Source organism: Gekko japonicus, unplaced genomic scaffold (assembly GCF_001447785.1).
Source record: "Gekko japonicus isolate JY-2015 unplaced genomic scaffold, Gekko_japonicus_V1.1 scaffold803, whole genome shotgun sequence".
Lineage (NCBI taxonomy): Eukaryota > Metazoa > Chordata > Lepidosauria > Squamata > Gekkonidae > Gekko > Gekko japonicus.
The window spans coordinates 588126-601807 of record NW_015167562.1 but is presented as its reverse complement, the minus strand read 5'-3'; the positions used below and the strand labels follow the sequence as shown (position 1 = coordinate 601807).

General features: G+C 43.5%; 1 protein-coding gene across 1 annotated transcript in view; it reads left to right on the top strand.

Annotated features, from left to right (window-relative positions):
- Nucleotides 1–13682, top strand: part of C2CD2 (C2 calcium-dependent domain containing 2) — a 73996-nt gene that overhangs the window by 20233 nt on the left and 40081 nt on the right. The window contains exons 7-10 of the mRNA XM_015413762.1: nt 1624–1732; nt 4102–4163; nt 9788–9915; nt 10603–10768. Coding sequence (XP_015269248.1) covers nt 1624–1732; nt 4102–4163; nt 9788–9915; nt 10603–10768 — 465 coding nt within the window. The remainder of the gene's footprint in view (nt 1–1623; nt 1733–4101; nt 4164–9787; nt 9916–10602; nt 10769–13682) is intronic.

The following is a 13682-nucleotide window of genomic DNA, read 5'->3' as shown; positions in this document are numbered from 1 at the left end:
CCGGGAACCCCCCAAAACAACTTGGAGCACTTTTGCTGCCATCTCTCCCCCCCCCCCCGAGTCAGCCGGCCCTGCTGCTGGGACCCAGCTGGGAGGTCTCCAGACCCCACCGGGAGGTTGGCATCTGAGGGGAGGCCCACGAGGCAGCCTGGCCTAGGGCGCAGAAACCCCTTGGGCCGGCCCTGGGGACAGCCACCGAGAAGGCCCTTGCACTAGTGGATGTCAAACAGGCTATTTGTGGACCAGGCACCTGCAGTTGGCCCTTTGATTATGACCAAAAGGGAAGGGGGGGTCATATTGGGAGAGGTGGTCCCAAAGGTATGAGGGTCACAGGCTGTTTAGGGCTTTATGATATGATTTGTGGATTGGGAAAGGAAGAGCTGAATCCAGACCCACTTATTCTAGCAGCAGGTATAATGGTGGCATCTTTGCCTACCCTTTTCCCTTTGGTGTAGTTGGTTCTTAGGTATTTGCTATGATGATGCAGCAGCCACCCTGTTTTTACCAGCATCTCCTAGTCATTTATGTTCTGACACCTGTAACGGGGTACAGTTTTAAAAGAACACTTATGGCTGTTATCCTGCAGGCATTTATCTGTAGGAGAGTATGAATTAAATGTATATAGTTTTGGAATCCTAGGGAAGTCTCTAAATCTGAAGAAGTGAGAACTTCGGTAACTGAAGTGTTTTTGTCCCTGTTGTACTGATTGACAACTGGAAGGGTTATCTTAAATGCAGCTTCAAAAATATGGGCAACTTTTAAGCAATACTTCTCAGACCCATCAAAAGTTGCTTCTTTAAATGAAGAATTCTGAGTGACGAGAGAAGAAGCCATCAAGCCAAAAAAATAAGTGGTCACAGCATGGTGCAGTGTACCTTTGAAGAGCTGACATATATCTTGTCCATCCGGTTTTGTCAGCCTCTACATGCTCATGCTTGCATACTTAGGGCATATAAGCATTGAGGGTAAAAACACCTTATATACATAAACTGGAAGCTAAGCTTCAACTTGTATTCATTTGCCTGCTGTTTTAATCGGTTTCTACTTAGGCTTCATAAGCTTTCAGTTCTGATTGATTGTTACCAGTGCTTTACATTACTGAACAGTAGTTATTTTAAAAAAAATTGAATCATTGCGTACATTTTTAAAAAGTCTTAGATAAGATGACTAATGGGAATTTCCAGACTTCAGAGTGGTTTCAAAACAACCTGTTTTTCCAGCTCATATTAGTAAGTGTACTTTTGGCTTTCACTGGCATCATTCAAAACCTTTTCTTGGAAAACAAGAAAAGCATTCCCCTATCCATAATGGGGAACTGGTAATTCCCCTGTGCATCTGTATGTATTCTGAGTTTGCAAATTATGACTGAACTTCCTCCACAATGAGTTCTAATAAACTGTACTAATTTATTTGACCTTAAACCTTAACAATACTTACCTATTTGGTACAGTTTATATACTTCCCAAAGTGAACAGTGTTTCTTGGATTACTGTAATGAGAGTTTTGGAAAGAAAGTTGTGCTTGCTTGTCAATTGGCACAAAACATGAAATGCATACAGATCATGGGAAGTATATAAAAAAGCAATTCTTATGTGGAACTTCCTTTTCTCCTTCTCATTATAGGCAGCATTAACCCAGTATGTATCGTTCAGCTCAATGATCCTTTGCAGAAATTTTGCGGTTCTGTAGCCAATAATTCCACTGACCTCTCTTGGAAAGAAGAATTCATTTTGTAAGTACTGATTTCAGTAACACACTTAGAGTAATGGATTCCAGAATACCTGTTAAGAGTAACAGAAAATGTAATACTGTATATTCTGCAAGTGCCACTACAGACAAGGAAAACTCAGTTTAGCATTCAGAAGTGATCTTTCAAAAACATTTACTAGATCCGATGCCTGGAGTAATTTCTAAATCATTATTTACTATAAACAACAGGCGCTGTTGTCTCTGAAACTGGACTGTACAGATGTGTGGTTTCCAACGAGAGAATTAGGTGATTTCCAGGCACTGTTTCCTTTAATGCAAAGAAAGTGCTGCTTTGTTAGTAGGATCTTGACAGCTTGTTGCTGAATCATTACCTGTTTTACAAGAGCAGTATTTTGTTGCTAGGACAGTGTGGCACCACCCACTGCTAACAGTACTGATGTGTCAAATATACCTAGGACATCCACAAGATAGTGCCTGTGACCTGATTCATGGCAAGTGATACAGTATAGAGTCCTGCTCTCCACCCAAACAAGCTATTTTGTACAATTTGATACATTTCCCTTTTTATTTTTTGGATGAGTGTGGAGGGGAAGCTGGGTCTCCAGGCACTGACTGGTTAAGGCCTAAGAGCAAGGGAAGGCAGTCTCCTAATAAGAAAGACACAGTGAAACCACTGCCTTTAGTGGGACTGATTACAGTAATAAATCAGCCAGCTTGTTTCTGACCCTATAGCTTTTGTGTGCTCAATTAGTTACAGCTGCTTTAGGTACTAATCTTGCTAGCCCCCTCCACCTTTCTGTAGCACCAGAATGCAGATTGGTAATCTGGGAGAGCCTTCCTTCCCTGTCTCTCCACCCCCCCACCCCCCTATGTAACAGCCACGTCTGAATTTCTATTGCTGTCTGCACAGGCAGATAGGGCTTGCGGGGTGGTAATTAAATTAGCTTATTGTGACAGAATATGGTCTTCATTTCTGGGTGAGAAAAACACTGGTTGCAATTGTGAGGTCCTAGTAAAACCCAAAGGTTTTAACTTTCACTAGTCATTGGTCATATCCTCTGGAATTAAAAAACGTATGTCTTAAATAGTAGGGGGGCATTTATTTTAAAAAGCTGCAAATCAAATGTAGATACAACTTTATTCCTCAATAAAAGGCTGTTACTAGATGAGGCTCTGTCACTTTCCTTCCTGAAAGAAATAGCCAGATTTCCCTGCTACTCATCCCAGCTAGTAATTCAGATGCTTACTGATGGATGCCCTGACTGACTAGGCAGCTTCCTTGTGATGCTGGTAGCTGGTTGATTCTTACTGTCTTGCAGTCTTCCTTCTGGTCCTGTTGAGACATTTTCCCTGTCTTTTCAGACATTTTTTGCCACAGATCTTCTAGCATCTTCCTAGGCAATCTGTGCTGTTTCTCTTGCCTTGTCTAATAGGGAATCCTCCTTGCCTTAAGCCACTTACTCATCCAGTTCCTGGAACACTTTGGCTGGTAGCTCATTTCATTTCTTCTGCCTTTTCAGTGGCTTCTCTCCTGATTCTTTCAACTGTCCCTTATATACAGTCCCTGTGAGGGTGAGTACTCTGGAAGATTTCATCCAATCAGCTGCTGACACTTGTCAAGCCTTGCTCTGATTGGTTCTCAAATTCCAGACTTCAGGATCCCTCCCAACTGAAAACTTATTTTGAGCTTGAAAGCCCTTCTGGTGACCTTTTATCCTGACCTTAGCAACAGTCAACTTGGTTCATCACCAACTGAAAAGATATTGTAACATTTGGATACCCTCGTGTTTTCCCCTTATAGAACCTTTCTATACATACACATAGCAAAGGTAACTGTAACATTACATCGTGAAATTAGGTTTCAAACAATATTTGTTTTTTTTGTCAGAGAAAACTTGTTTCTCCAAAGTAACCCCCCCCCCCCGTATTCAGTCTAGGGTTGCCAGGTCCCTCAAAGTCTGGTTTGGAGGTTGGAGGTTGTTACTGGAAGGGATGGGGGTAGACGTGACACCATCACGTTGGGGAACGGAGGCCCCCACCTCTCCCCAGCAGCATTTAAAGACATCCTTTAAACACTGCGAACAACTGAAATTAAATTAGAAGACTTGTGTATTGCTTGTATATTACTTAGAGCTTTTGTACTGATATGGTTTCAGTAGGATTAAAGGCAGCGCAGTGGTCTTACTAGAGATGTGCTTTGCTAAAGTTGGTGGCTGTTGCTAGAGTGGCCAAGGAGACGAACTCCTACCCACCCAGTAAGGCTGTATTGTATACTGTTAACAGCTACACGATGGGCAGAAACTGATGCTTTTCCCAGATGGATTGCTGTATTATTGAAGAGTATGAAACTGTGCTTATCTGAGTATTTAATACTATTTTGCTTCTTTACAGTGAATTAAATGCCAAATCAAAAGATCTTCAAATAAAGGTCTTCGAAAATGGGGAAATGGATAGTAAGTACTGTAGACAATTCATTTCTTGTTTCTAATGTTATTTTGCAAAAATATCTAACATACTCACCTATTATTGATCATGATCTGAAATCAAGATCATGCATAACTTCATAATTCCTGGAATGTACAAACTTGAAAAATTCATGAAGAGCCATAAGCATCATCAACAGTCAAGCATTTCTGTAAGAAATCATGATTTTGCAAAGTTAAATAGATCACTAGATCCTTAATTCATAGAACCTGGAGGGCTTCACTACTATTTCATCTGAGGAACTAATCTTTGCAACTCTTTGGAGTGGGCTTATAGAGTTCATTATGCTTTTCTCCACCTGAAGTTGTTATAGATTGATGTTATTGAGTGCTCTCTTGAATCTCCTGACTGAGGCTATGACAGCCTGCATAATTGTCCGATAAACTAGCGCGTAAACACAATTGATTGATCAGGTTTGAGTAATTTTCTTTTAAAATGGCTAAACATTTATAATGCTAGATATTATTAGGCAAGTCACTCCTGATCCTTGCTGCTCTCTTCCATCTGCAATAAAGAAACAGTAAGCCACAGATATTGTAGGTAGTTACAATTGTCCAAAGCAAAAGCTAAAAACAGAAGCCTTAGTTGATCTTGTACTAGAATCAATCAGATAACATGAAATGCTGTGCAAGCTTTCCAATTATCCCGAATTTCTCATCAGGGGAAAAATTGTTCTGAAAATGTTTTAGAAAGTGCCAATGCTGCCATTCTTTTGTCAGGCTATTTAGAGCTGAATTTGATTCATATGCAGAGATGTCGAACTCATTTGTTATGAGGACCGGATTAGACATAAATGTGACTTTGTCAGGCCAGGCCATTTGTGTGCCTTAAAACATAATGCCAGATATAAATTTAATGGAAGTCAGCAGCTGGTAAGCTCCAAGTTGGCCACAAGATGTGGGTGGGAAGTTTAGGGGGGGAACCCATAGAGATGAAATATATTGTGAACTTAATCAAGCTTGCGTTCAGGGACACTGAACCTCTTAATATGAATGCTGTTGAGAGAATGGGGGGAGGGCAAACAGCTCTTTGAGCTTCCAGAAGCCTCTGGAAGGCTGCAGTTGGGAACAGAATGCTAGCTGCTAGCTAAGAACCTTGAATCTGGTCCATCGAGGCCATACATATTGATGCTCTCTAGTGCGTGCCTAAAATTAAAAACAACAACATACAAACCTGACTTACCCAAACTTTCCAAGGAGATGCAAGGCCATTGTTCACATTAGTGTTTGTCATGATTTAATTTTATGGATACTTTGGACATATAGAGAGGATGAACGAAAGGAGACGAAACAACTATACAAGACGAGTGTGGATGGGAGAGTTGGAAGGGGTCGACCTCAGCGAACGTACCTCAATCAGATTTAGGACATTTTTAGCAAAGGCCAGTTTAGGAGTACCCTAGTTTAAGTTTAAAAAATTTGGCTCTCAAAATAAATTTCAATCTTTTGACTAATGAGTTTGCCCACCACTGTCCTAGGCAGTCTGTGCTGTTTCTCTTGCCTTGTCTTATAGGGAATCCTCCTTGCCTTAAGCCATTTACTCATCCAGTTCCTGGAAGACTTTGGCTGGTAGCTCATTTCACTTCTTCTGCCTTTTCAGTGGCTTCTCTCCTGATTCTTTCAACTGTCCCTTATATACTGTCCCTGTGAGGGTGGGTACTCTTGAAGATTTCATCCAATCAGCTGCTGACACTTGTCAAGCCTTGCTCTGATTGGTTCTCAAATTCCAGACTTCAGGATCCCTCCCAACTGAAAACTTATTTTGAGCTTGAAAGCCCTTCTGGTGACCTTTTATCCTGACCTTAGCAACAGTCAACTTGGTTCATCACCAACTGAAAAGATATTGTAACATTTGGATACCCTCGTGTTTTCCCCTTATAGAACCTTTCTATACATACACATAGCAAAGGTAACTGTAACATTACATCGTGAAATTAGGTTTCAAACAATATTTGTTTTTTTTGTCAGAGAAAACTTGTTTCTCCAAAGTAACCCAACCCCCCCCCCCCGTATTCAGTCTAGGGTTGCCAGGTCCCTCAAAGTCTGGTTTGGAGGTTGGAGGTTGTTACTGGAAGGGATGGGGGTAGACGTGACACCATCACGTTGGGGAACGGAGGCCCCCACCTCTCCCCAGCAGCATTTAAAGACATCCTTTAAACACTGCTGGGGAGAGGTGGGAAGGAGGCCGGGTGGTCGGGGTGGGGCTTCCCCCCACCAGCTGGTGGGCAGGAAGGAGCCCTGTCAAACTGGGAAACCCCCACCGAACCGGGGGGTCTGGCAACCCTAATTCAGCCTATTATTTAATAGGTATAAGGCTATTGAACAACTGAAATTAAATTAGAAGACTTGTGTATTGTTTGTATATTACTTAGAGCTTTTGTACTGATATGGTTTCAGTAGGATTAAAGGCAGTGCAGTTGTCTTACTAGAGATGTGCTTTGCTAAAGTTGGTGGCTGTTGCTAGAGTGGCCAAGGAGACGAACTCCTACCCACCCAGTAAGGCTGTATTTTATACTGTTAACAGCTACACGATGGGCAGAAACTGATGCTTTTCCCAGATGGATTGCTGTATTATTGAAGAGTATGAAACTGTGCTTATCTGAGTATTTAATCCTGTTTTGCTTCTTTACAGTGAATTAAATGCCAAATCAAAAGATCTTCAAATAAAGGTCTTCGAAAATGGGGAAATGGATAGTAAGTACTGTAGACAATTCATTTCTTGTTTCTAATGTTATTTTGCAAAAATATCTAACATACTCACCTATTATTGATCATGATCTGAAATCAAGATCATGCATAACTTCATAATTCCTGGAATGTACAAACTTGAAAAATTCATGAAGAGCCATAAGCATCATCAACAGTCAAGCATTTCTGTAAGAAATCATGATTTTGCAAAGTTAAATAGATCACTAGATCCTTAATTCATAGAACCTGGAGGGCTTCACTACTATTTCATCTGAGGAACTGGTCTTTGGAGTGGGCTTATAGAGTTCATTATGCTTTTCTCCACCTGAAGTTGTTATAGATAGATGTTATTGAGTACTCTCTTGAATCTCCTGTCTGAGGCTATGACAGCATGGTAGGCCTGCATAATTGTCCGATAAACTAGCGCGTAAACACAATTGATTGCTCAGGTTTGAGTAATTTTCTTTTTAAATGGCTAAACATTTATAATGCTAGATATCATTAGGCAAGTCACTCCTGACCCTTGCTGCTCTCTTCCATCTGCAATAAAGAAACAGTAAGCCACAGATGTTGTAGGTAGTTACAATGGTCCAAAGCAAAAGCTAAAAACAGAAGCCTTAGTTGATCTTGTACTAGAATCAATCAGATAACATGAAATGCTGTGCAAGCTTTCCAATTATCCCGAATTTCTCATCAGGGGAAAAATTGTTCTGAAAATGTTTTAGAAAGTGCCAATGCTGCCATTCTTTTGTCAGGCTATTTAGAGCTGAATTTGATTCATATGCAGAGATGTCGAACTCATTTGTTATGAGGACTGGATTAGACATAAATGTGACTTTGTCAGGCCAGGCCATTTGTGTGCCTTAAAACATAATGCCAGATATAAATTTAATGGAAGTCAGCAGCTGGTAAGCTCCAAGTTGGTGTGTCCTCACTGCAAGGCCCCGTGGGCTGGGGGAGGGGGGGGAGTACAGAGGAAAACCTGCATGGGTAGACTGGAGAGCCAGTGGTGCACTGGAGTTCATTATGCTTTTCTCCACCTGAAGTTGTTATAGATAGATGTTATTGAGTACTCTCTTGAATCTCCTGTCTGAGGCTATGACAGCATGGTAGGCCTGCATAATTGTCCGATAAACTAGCGCGTAAACACAATTGATTGCTCAGGTTTGAGTAATTTTCTTTTTAAATGGCTAAACATTTATAATGCTAGATATCATTAGGCAAGTCACTCCTGACCCTTGCTGCTCTCTTCCATCTGCAATAAAGAAACAGTAAGCCACAGATGTTGTAGGTAGTTACAATGGTCCAAAGCAAAAGCTAAAAACAGAAGCCTTAGTTGATCTTGTACTAGAATCAATCAGATAACATGAAATGCTGTGCAAGCTTTCCAATTATCCCGAATTTCTCATCAGGGGAAAAATTGTTCTGAAAATGTTTTAGAAAGTGCCAATGCTGCCATTCTTTTGTCAGGCTATTTAGAGCTGAATTTGATTCATATGCAGAGATGTCGAACTCATTTGTTATGAGGACCGGATTAGACATAAATGTGACTTTGTCAGGCCAGGCCATTTGTGTGCCTTAAAACATAATGCCAGATATAAATTTAATGGAAGTCAGCAGCTGGTAAGCTCCAAGTTGGTGTGTTCTCACTGCAAGGCCCCATGGGCTGGGGGAGAGGGGGAGTACAGAGGAAAACCTGTATGGGTAGACTGGAGAGCCAGTGGTGCAGTTCTGAGCAGATGCTCCCACACTGCCAGGAGGGGAGCAAACCCCTTCCCCAGCCCCCTCCCGCTGCCAGTGCTGTGACCCTGGGCCCCAGGGTAAAAACATGGAGCAACTGGGTGTTGTGATCTCTCCCCTGAGCCACCGTGGAAGGGTACTGGGAAAACAAGTTGAACTAATCCTCCCCCACCTGCAGAAGCAGGGGCAGTGGCCCAAGTCCAAGCCCATGTGCATGGTAGGATGCAGGCCAAGCAAAGCCCAATAAGCCAGAGATGCCTGTGTGGCAACAGCCACCTGCAGCCAAGGCTACCAGGTGATCCTTGATGGGTTAATGCTGGGGGCTTAAGCCAGAGATCATTGGCAGGCTGCACCACCCCATGTAGCTTCAGCTGCCCCAGGCCAAAGGCCAACAGATCATCTGATGTGGGAGCAGGCATCACATGCACAAGGCTGCACATGTGGCAGAGTGACCAGTATAACTAGAGACCATGCCCTCGACACAAGTGGTCCATAGGGGAGAGAGGCTGAGGTTCTAAGTTGTGTGCTCAGTGGCAGGACTAAGCCCCAGATGTGTGGAAGATATTGCCAAAGAATACCCCCCCATGGGCCAAACCACAGCTGCTGTATGGGGGCGTGAATACAGTAATGGTGCTGGCCACCAGCAGGCCCAAACAGGGGACTGTTTGCACTCCACTACACGGGAATGCTGATTCCAGCTGCCATCTGAGACAGCCTCCCTAGAGCTGCAGGTTGTGCGGAAAGGCATGTGACCTCACCTTGGAACCCTGTGCTAGCATGAATGTGGCTGCGGTGGCTCCCAACTTACCAGTGAGATTGCCACTGAAGCAAAGAGGTTCTGCTTGACTGCTGACGACAAGGTTGTTCTGCTGTGCTGAGGCCACAGAGTGGCTATGCCCACTTGCCCCCTCCCCGAGTAGCCTTCTGTTTCTTCCATCACACCAGTTGCACACAGGCCAGATTAGAGTTTAGGATGGGCCGCTTCTGGCCCCCGGGCCTTATGTTTGTAGTGCAAACTAATCCCTTCTTCACCACTTTTTTCCTATTATGATTATACGTCTGTCAAATCTTGGGACATTTCAAATTTGAGTTACAGCTTACTCTCAGAATAATTTTCAGCACATTACTCAGACTTTATTTTCATGTGTTACTTTTGCCTGTTTCAGGTGGTTTCTCTGCTTTGGCTACAGTACCTTTGGACCTGTTCAGGAAACAGCCTTCTGGCCAAAAAAGCTTTACACTGAACTGCAACCTCAACAGCAACAGTCCTTCAGTAGGATTTGTCTCTGCAGATGTAGGTTTTTAATTTTATAGCTGATTCTTTCACTGTTTTGTCTCTTGCATGTGAACATATGAAACTACCTTATATGGAATCAGACCCTTGGTCCATCGAGGTCAGTATTGTTTACGCTGACTGGCAGCAGCTCTTCAGGGTCTGAGGTAGAGATCTTTCGCTTCACTTTCTGTCTGATCCTCTTAACTAGAGATGCCAGGGACTGAACAGGGGACATTCTGCCTGCAGAGCCAATTCCGTACCACTGAGCCACAGTCCCTTCCTCCCCATAACTGTGCTTCTGACCCAGCCTGTTTTTATTAGATATGTGTCACTGCAGAATAGAGAGTCAGTGTGAGAGTAGTTAAATGTGGGCCTAGGAAGTGAGAGAGGCAGATTTGAATCCCCACTCTGCCAGTCACTGTCTCTCAGCCTAATCTACTTCACAGGATGGTTATTAAGATAAAATGGAAGAAGGGAGAACAATGTTGCAAACTGCTTTGGGTCCCCATTGGCAATAAAAGCAGGGTAAACAAAAGAAGTAGCATAAAGTGCACTTGTGGTTGGTGGAACTGTGAACTGGATCTTACAGCTTTTTCCTCCCTTCCCAGTTCTGGTTTTCTAGGAGCACCAGACGAGCAGCATTTATCAACACCTTCCCACTGAATTGTGCTTCCTGAATTTTAAATCCTAAATGTTTTTCTCTAGTTCTCATACATAGAACCTTCTGAATCCAGACATTTGAAAGTTCCTGCCACGCTTGCAAAGGTAGAGAAGGATCGAACTGTGATGCCCTGTGGGACTGTGGTCACGACTGTTACTTCTGTGAAAGCCAAACCTTTAATAGAAGGGAGATCTTCTGCTCTGCATTCAGGTGAAAACATAGATGAGAATCCAGGATTGCCCTTGAAGCTTTACTTTCATTTGATATATAAAGTTGCATATGAAGGCAATATACAGGTACATGTAGCCAAACTCATTTGTTGCTGTGGTATTTGGTTACTTTAATTTTATGCAAAGCCTCATCTGCAACTATCTCTGTAGCAAACTTGAGAAGAATGGCTTCGTTAAGGGTTCAGAAATAAGTACTGTATAACTATGAATGTGTTTAAAGTATGTGCTTGGTATTGTATTCGTATCAGCTTTTGGCGAAGGATTGATTGTTTTATCATATCCTTCCCAAGGTAACAAGCACATTACACTTTTTTTAAAAAAAAATTGTAAAGTATTATTTATTTATCGTATGGCAGAGTTACACACAGGAAGCATAAAATATGTAACCAAGGAGATACAACAGGTATGCAGACAGATTGGGCAATCCCCCTAAATACTAATATCTAAATCTTCAGTCCAATCACTCACAGCTGGGGAGAGTACAAAGAGCTCCATTATGTCTCCCCGGAAAGCATGGTGCTCACGTTCCTGCAACAGATGGAAAATAGTTTGGTGGGCTGCAGCACAATTGCATTCGAGTCCTTTTATTTTGCCCCATTTAAACAACAGGTCTGCACAACTGCCAAAGCCTGTTCTTTTTTGTTGCCATCTTCCATACTTTATGTGGCAAGTCAAATCCTGCAGGCCTCTTATTGGTGTTTATCAGGTTATGATAAGAACATAAGAAAAGCCAATGTTGGATCAGGTCAATGACCCATGTACTTTGTCACACAGTGACCAAAAATACTAGGTGCTACCAGGAGGTCCAGCAGTGGGGTCAGGACACTAGAAGCCCTCCCACTTAGTTACAATGGTCCAAAGCAAAAGCTAAAAACAGAAGCCTTAGTTGATCTTGTACTAGAATCAATCAGATAACATGAAATGCTGTGCAAGCTTTCCAATTATCCCGAATTTCTCATCAGGGGAAAAATTGTTCTGAAAATGTTTTAGAAAGTGCCAATGCTGCCATTCTTTTGTCAGGCTATTTAGAGCTGAATTTGATTCATATGCAGAGATGTCGAACTCATTTGTTATGAGGACTGGATTAGACATAAATGTGACTTTGTCAGGCCAGGCCATTTGTGTGCCTTAAAACATAATGCCAGATATAAATTTAATGGAAGTCAGCAGCTGGTAAGCTCCAAGTTGGTGTGTTCTCACTGCAAGGCCCCATGGGCTGGGGGAGAGGGGGAGTACAGAGGAAAACCTGTATGGGTAGACTGGAGAGCCAGTGGTGCCGTTCCCACACTGCCAGGAGGGGGAGCAAACCCCTTCCCCAGCCCCCTCCCGCTGCCAGTGCTGTGACCCTGGGCCCCAGGGTAAAAACATGGAGCAACTGGGTGTTGTGATCTCTCCCCTGAGCCACCGTGGAAGGGTACTGGGAAAACAAGTTGAACTAATCCTCCCCCACCTGCAGAAGCAGGGGCAGTGGCCCAAGTCCAAGGCCATGTGTATGGTAGGATGCAGGCCAAGCAAAGCCCAATAAGCCAGAGATGCCTGTGTGGCAACAGCCACCTGCAGCCAAGGCTACCAAGTGATCCTTGATGGGTTAATGCTGGGGGCTTAAGCCAGAGATCATTGGCAGGCTGCACCACCCCATGTAGCTTCAGCTGCCCCAGGCCAAAGGCCAACAGATCATCTGATGTGGGAGCAGGCATCACATGCACAAGGCTGCACATGTGGCAGAGTGACCAGTATAACTAGAGACCATGCCCTCGACACAAGTGGTCCATAGGGGAGGGAGGCCGAGGTTCTAAGTTGTGTGCTAAGTGGCAGGACTAAGCCCCAGATGTGTGGAAGATATTGCCAAAGAATGCGCCCCATGGGCCAAACCACAGCTGCTGCATGGGGGCGTGAATACAGTAATGGTACTGGCCACCAGCAGGCAGGCCCAAGCAGAGGACTGTTTGCACTCCACTACACGGGAATGCTAATTCCAGCTGCCATCTGAGACAGCCTCCCTAGAGCTGCAGGTTGTGTGGAAAGGCATGTGACCTCACCTTGGAACCCTGTGCTAGCATGAATGTGGCTGCGGTGGCTCCCAACTTACCAGTGAGATTGCCACTGAAGCAAAGAGGTTCTGCTTGACTGCTGACGACAAGGTTGTTCTGCTGTGCTGAGGCCACAGAGTGGCTTTGCCCACTTGCCCCCTCCCCGAGTAGCCTTCTGTTTCCTCCATCACACCAGTTACACACAGGCCAGATAAGAGTTAGGATGGGCCGCTTCTGGCCCCCGGGCCTTATGTTTGTATTGCAAACTAATCCCTTCACCACTTTTTCCCTATTATGATGATACGTCTGTCAAATCTTGGGACATTTCAAATTTGAGTTACAGCTTACTCTCAGAATAATTTTCAGCACATTACTCAGACTTTATTTTCATGTGTTACTTTTGCCTGTTTCAGGTGGTTTCTCTGCTTTGGCTACAGTACCTTTGGACCTGTTCAGGAAACAGCCTTCTGGCCAAAAAAGCTTTACACTGAACTGGAACCTCAACAGCAACAGTCCTTCAGTAGGATTTGTCTCTGCAGATGTAGGTTTTTAATTTTATAGCTGATTCTTTCACTGTTTTGTCTCTTGCATGTGAACATATGAAACTACCTTATATGGAATCAGACCCTTGGTCCATCGAGGTCAGTATTGTTTACGCTGACTGGCAGCAGCTCTTCAGGGTCTGAGGTAGAGATCTTTCGCTTCACTTTCTGTCTGATCCTCTTAACTAGAGATGCCAGGGACTGAACAGGGGACATTCTGCCTGCAGAACAAATTCCGTACCACTGAGCCACAGTCCCTTCCCCCCATAACTGCTTCTGACCCAGCCTGTTTTTATTAGATATGTGTCACTGCAGAATAGAG